Raw genomic sequence first — 5,978 nt, forward strand, 5'->3', positions numbered from 1 at the left:
GGAGGTCCTGCCCGACCCCCTCCTACCGAGCTAGGGAGGAGAACCCCCGCCACCGTCGGGCTTAGCCCAACGGCGTTCCCCGGCGGCGGCGAAGGGAAGGGAGGTAGGTGGTCGTGACCCTGACGGCTAGGGTTTGAGGAGCCACCCAAGTCGGGCAACTTGTGTGTGTGTGTGTGTGTGTGTGTGTGTGTGTGTGTGTGTGTGTGTGTGTGTGTGTGTGTGTGTGTGTGTGTGTGTGTGTGTCATTGAACATCACCGATAAACTTCCACTTAGAATTACTAATCCTATCCCAAGGCATGAGAGGGAACTCTTTTCTGGCAATAATAGGATGAGCCACTTGCCCTGGTTTGTTGAGATAAGATGAGTAAAATCTTCGTTCATTTGGGGCTTTCCGGAGAAATATCTGGTACTCCCATCCTTAGGGTGCTTCCGGTGCTCCAAACTCGGTAGCACATTTTTAAATGTTTAAAAAATTCTGAAAAAAATCCAACACATTGACACAACATCAATGTATGTTGTCAAAAAAATTCGTATCAAAATTCGAAACATTGCTCGAGATACAAAAATGACAAAATGGACATCAATGTGATAATGGGCCTAGTCTAAAGCCCAAATTATGTTCTGTACTATTTACTGCCGAATTTCTCATTTATGTTTCTCAAGCTACATTTCGAATTTTGATTTCAATTTTTTGACAACATACTTTGATGTTGTGTCAATATGTTGGATTTTTTCAGATTTTTTTTGAACATTTAAAAATGTGCTACCAAGTTTTGGAGCACCGGGAGCACACTAAAGGTGGGAGTACCAGATATTTCCCCGGGGCTTTCCAGCTACTGTGGAACAGTAGAGTACACACTACACACAGAGAGGCAAACTTTTTGCCACACAAGACATGGATGAAACTATACCAGCTGTCTTTCTTTACTTCTTATACACACATCTACAATCAGCAAGACTGACAAATCTGCTAACCAATATATACTGAAAGACTCGAGGATGATAAAGAACATCTCACCAAGCATTTCATTTGGGCAATACAACTGCTACTATCTATCCATGCCAAGAACCAAAAAAAGAACGGTTAGTGTTGTATACTAACATGTACAAGGCCTACCAACTCGGTCCTCAAAACAGCGTCAGGGACCGAGGTTTCGAGAAAATGTTCAGCTTCCTCTGGAAAAAACCAGATGACTTCGATGCTGGCCGCCTGTGAATCGGGCTCTCGGTGGGAGGATCCTCTATCACTTCGGCGGCGGCCGCCACTTCTTGGGAACACGAGTTGTTGAGCTCGCTTTGCCTCATATCCCTCAGAAGATTCAGTAGCTTGAACGAGCAGCTCTTCGCTTCATCGATCCCGTTCACCGACAGGTCCACGAGGGCGGGGATAACGCCCTCCTTCATCACCTGGGAGCAATCCTCCACGCTACGGGAACATATTGCCAGAAGGATTATCACTGCAAGTTCTCGTTCTTTAGGGCTTCCCGTGTCTAGATACTCTGCAATGGAACCAAGACATCGGTCTGTTCTGGTAATAAGCACCATAGCTTCTTCCATGTCGCATAAGTTCCGCAAAATCTCCAAACAGCACTCGACGAAGCTTCCTTCTGCCAAAATGGGAACCAGCTTTGAGATTATTCCAAGTGAAATCAGCTCTGACTTCACATCAGCATCGGATGAAAGATCACAGATAATCTTCAAGGGAAGCTCAAGGCCCTCGATATCTTCAGATGCCAATATTGCCAAAACAGGAGGAGTGACAACAGAGGCCATCTGACAGGATTGCTGACGACTCAGGTGTCGAATCAGTTCATGGAGCACCAACAAAGCTTCAGTTTTTAGCTCCGAACTGAGGAAGGACGTGATAAGACGGAATGCTTCTTCATCCATGGATGGAATCTTAGCCCTGCAACTCAAACAATAGTGTCTTTGAGAATGCTATCACGAGGCCTGAGATACGCACAAAACTAGTAGAATAGATAGATAAATGTAGTATTGCTTGAACCCCAATCTAAATTAATGAAAGAGTGATGCGGATTCGTCAGAGAAGATTGATTCTCCTACCTGCTGTTGGAAAGGAAATTAAGAAAAAAATGTAATCCAGCTTGTTGAGCTTTCATACTGTAGCTGCTGCTATCATTTCTCAAGAATTCGAGGAATGCTTCTACAAATCCATGGGACGCCATAGCCCAGGAAACATCATCGTCATCGTGAAGAATGTTCTTCAGATCTTTAATGGAGCTTCCTTGTATTTCTAATGGGAGCTTGGACAGCTCGCAGAAGAACCTCAGGAACATGCACTGGTTGAAGTTGTGGAATGACAGATGCTTCTGATAATCTACACTCCAAGAGAACTGAGAAAAAGTATCCTTCGGCTCCTCCATATCCTTCACATGGGAGGAATCTGAGACATAACTGGCATCAGAAAACGCGACAGATGAACTGCTGTGATCAATCACAAAATTCCTGGCATTCCCAGCAATTAGAGGTACTGAAACATTGTGCAAACTTGACATAGAGTGACCATGCAATTGCTCTGGCAAATAACTGTAGGAATCTTTGCTTGGAAGAAAATCTGAGATTGTGAAACCATGCTCTCTGCACCAGTTGCAAATGAGATCCCTCATGCAAGTATTTGGAATCATCGCAAAGTTTTCTAGCTTTTTTTGTGTCTTGGGACAAGTGTTGTATCCCTCACTGAACCATTTCTCAATATATTCTCTTTCGTAAGTCTGTCCAGATGTTATTATCACAGGATCATGCATTAGCTTTGTTGATATTGGGCAACAGAACTCTGTAGGTGGTGTGGTTTCTCCAGACATGCTACTCTGATACTCATATCCCTGGAAGTATGTTGGCTTGTCGCACTTTTCAGGAGTACTGGCATCGCTTGCAAGACTTAAGCTTGGACTCAAAGACTTACTTTCAGATTGTAAATTTTCATTCCGCTCACCAGTGTCTGGTTTGACGTTCTTTCCATACTTTGTAACAAGATGTAGGAGAAACTTAAGAACCTGCTCCTTTTTCTGATCAGTACCAGTAATCTTATCGAGCAGTTTCTTGATCGCTCTTCTTTCAATTAAGATAGCTTTAGGAGATGTCAGGTTTAACTTTGAAGCTGCCTGCATGAATGTCTGAAGTAGAAGTTCTTCAGTTGCATCAGACTGCCGAAGCATCTCTAAAATTGATTTGCCAGCCTCTTGTTCCAGTGGATCAACAGAAAATTTTACATCTCGAAGATCATTGTGGACGTCAGCAATCTGTGTTACAAGCAAAGTATACACAATCAATGAAAGCAAAAATATAGTGAAGTTGCTGTCATAAGAGTGCCTGAAATTGTGATAAGCAATACCAATAGGTCCCTACGGATACCCACTAATCCTATACATTTCCCACAACCAATCAATCAAAGCAAAAATAATAGTGAAGATGCTGCCATAAGAATGCCTGAAATTGCATGATAAGCAGCATTGAGAGGGACTATGGTATATTTATCCTAGCATAAGTTGAGTTGGTGACAAAATAAAAGAGTAAAACATCATAATAAATCAACTAACCTGATTAGCTAATACTGTTGGGACCATATTCTGAATCAGGAAGAGACTCCGTTTAAGTGAGTCTCTGACCCTTTCACACCGTGATAAAATCGCCTCACCTGTAATTGCCTGAAACATAAGTATCCAAAATCATCAAATAATCCTTCCAAAAGCACCAAATAATCACAACAAAGGGTCCAAGAATCAATAATAAATTTAGGATGTTAGAAGCTTGAGTTTCCCATCAACACAGGAATAACATACCAAGTAGAGTTTACTACATTCGATGCAGTGCTGAGTTATGAGCCTTCCTTTCTCAACTATATGGTATAAGTTGCACAATTCCTGTATTCCTGCTCTACATCCTGGTCGAGCTGCCTCAATTGATGGAAGAATAGAGGAGATTTTATCTAGCATCATAGTCAGCTCACTGCACAATGCGCTGTGAACCTAACAAAAGCAAAACAATTCATATAAATGCATAAGCAGAAATTTAGGTACACGAAGATGAAACTGAAAAAACAATGAATGCCACCCTCACATGACTTCTATGACATAAAAAACAGCATGATTTCCCCGCCATACGCGAGAGGGTTTCATCTTGCATAATAAAGGCATATAACCAAATGCCCCATGCCTGAATAAGAAGTAGAATGATTGCAAAAATGGAGAGGTAATTCAGTATTCCACCTTTGGACAAGAGTTACGCCGTGATAAACCCGTGTTCGCCATCGACGAAGAGTGACCGCCAATCTTAATCTTAAGGGCCTTGAACTGTCCAATACAGAAGATAACAATGTCAGGAAAATGCTGTGAATCAAGTCAGGGAAATTCAACGATATCATGACACTGAAGAATGATAAGTTGTTGAGATAAAATAGAATTCAATATGTGCTTGTGATGTATGCAATTTTACCAAAGCTGTCAAACGAAACAATAGTCCAGTCAACGCAGATGTCAAATTTATACGGTATGGTGGTGGATTGTTGCATCAAGGGAACATTTTTCACCATGCATTTTTTTTCTGAATACTTTATCCTTATCAGAATTAGATAATTCAGTAAGTGTTTATCACAACAACTTTATAGTAGCTATCCATTTTCATAACTATGTCGGGTGTGTCAAAACTATCAAAGCAAACTCCCCTTACACTTCGCATCTACGAACAATGATTAATCGTCGGATACCAAGACATGTCATTGGTAACAGATAGGATATGGCCCTAGCCCAACTCCCAGTGTCCCAGCTTAGCCAATAAAAAAGTCAACTGATTGGTCAAAATACGGCTTGAACCACCGCCATTATCGTAAGTCAACAGATTGGTCCGCAGCCGGTCTTTTTGTTCTTTCAACAACCATGTAATAAAATAAGAATGAACCGAGTTGATTATAGGCCAGCAGACCGTTTCATCCCTCCACCTTATACAATTGGTTGAAGAAATCAAATCACGGATAAGAGCAAGAATAAAGAAACGAGATATATTCTGAATTTCAAAGGGTGCCAATGGGTGCGTACATGACAAACTAGCAGCCGTATCAGCTAAGCAAACATACTTTTTGCGGGTGCTAGGCCTGATGCAAGAAGCATAGGCACAGAGGAATTGCAAGAACCCATTTATCAGTTGGTCTGCTATTGCAGTATCAACCCAACTTGTATGAGGCATGAATGAAGCACAACATCCCTGGCCATTAGTACAAAGTGGAAAGCAGTGGAAGGGTACAAAGGAGCATAAAAAAAATAGCCCCTTTGGGTACAAAGGAGTGGACCTAAACGGTGCAAACAAAAAGAAACTGATAAAAAAAGATGAGTGTTGTGTTCCCGGGCATGGAAGAACAGGACAGGACCAGCCGACGATTTACTAACTCGATCAAAAAGTGATTGTTGTTCATGGAAATGACACCAAATCCCTCCGGATCATTAACAAGAGAGATACACACAGCCTCACAGGGGGCTTCAATCAAGCATGAGCAGCATAGGGGCATGACCAGATGGAATGGAATCAACTTGGAAGGGAGGCGAGGAGACCAACCTGCTGGCTGCGCGCAGAGAAGGCAAAGAACCTCCTCCTCGTTGTTGCTGTTGCCCCTCGACACGGGAACAAACAGAGGGGATAGAAGGAAGGAACCCTGCTGGCTCCTGCAACCACAAAGGCGGACGGAACGAATCAACCAGGCGTCCTCCCTCGCGAGGCCGCAAAATCAAGAGCAAGAGCGACAGAGGTTCGTGGAGCGGGGGCGGGGGAGGGATCGAATCAAACCAAGGGGGAGGGTTCCTTGGATGGACGGAGGGGTCCTTGGATGCCGCAAGGGGGAGGGTTCGAGGAAGGGTGGGGGCTATGGAGTACGGAGGTGTATGTTCTCTCTCCCTCCCTGGGTCGACCAGTCTCCTGCTCTAGTGTATAGAGGGGGGGAGGCGGATAAAGGCGGCGCGGGGTGGGGGTG

At 43.4% G+C, this 5,978-nt stretch overlaps 1 protein-coding gene across 2 annotated transcripts; it reads right to left on the reverse strand.

Moving 5' to 3' along the window:
• Positions 1-897: 897 nt before the first annotated feature.
• LOC123137927 (U-box domain-containing protein 5) lies at positions 898-5,978 on the reverse strand. Of its 2 annotated transcripts, XM_044557820.1 has the most exons (7): positions 5,795-5,978; positions 5,567-5,673; positions 4,228-4,311; positions 3,802-3,987; positions 3,559-3,666; positions 2,066-3,261; positions 898-1,907 (listed from the first exon to the last, which is right to left on the reverse strand). In XM_044557820.1, exons 3-7 carry the CDS (start codon positions 4,267-4,269, stop codon positions 1,130-1,132), a joined length of 2,310 nt encoding a protein of 769 aa, XP_044413755.1. In that variant the 5' UTR covers positions 4,270-4,311; positions 5,567-5,673; positions 5,795-5,978; the 3' UTR covers positions 898-1,129. The 2 variants fall into 2 exon arrangements, with proteins under 2 accessions (XP_044413755.1, XP_044413756.1); XM_044557821.1 differs by lacking the exons at positions 5,567-5,673; positions 5,795-5,978 and adding an exon at positions 5,401-5,424.

The sequence above is a fragment of the Triticum aestivum genome, chromosome 6B (genome assembly GCF_018294505.1).
Source record: "Triticum aestivum cultivar Chinese Spring chromosome 6B, IWGSC CS RefSeq v2.1, whole genome shotgun sequence".
Lineage (NCBI taxonomy): Eukaryota > Viridiplantae > Streptophyta > Magnoliopsida > Poales > Poaceae > Triticum > Triticum aestivum.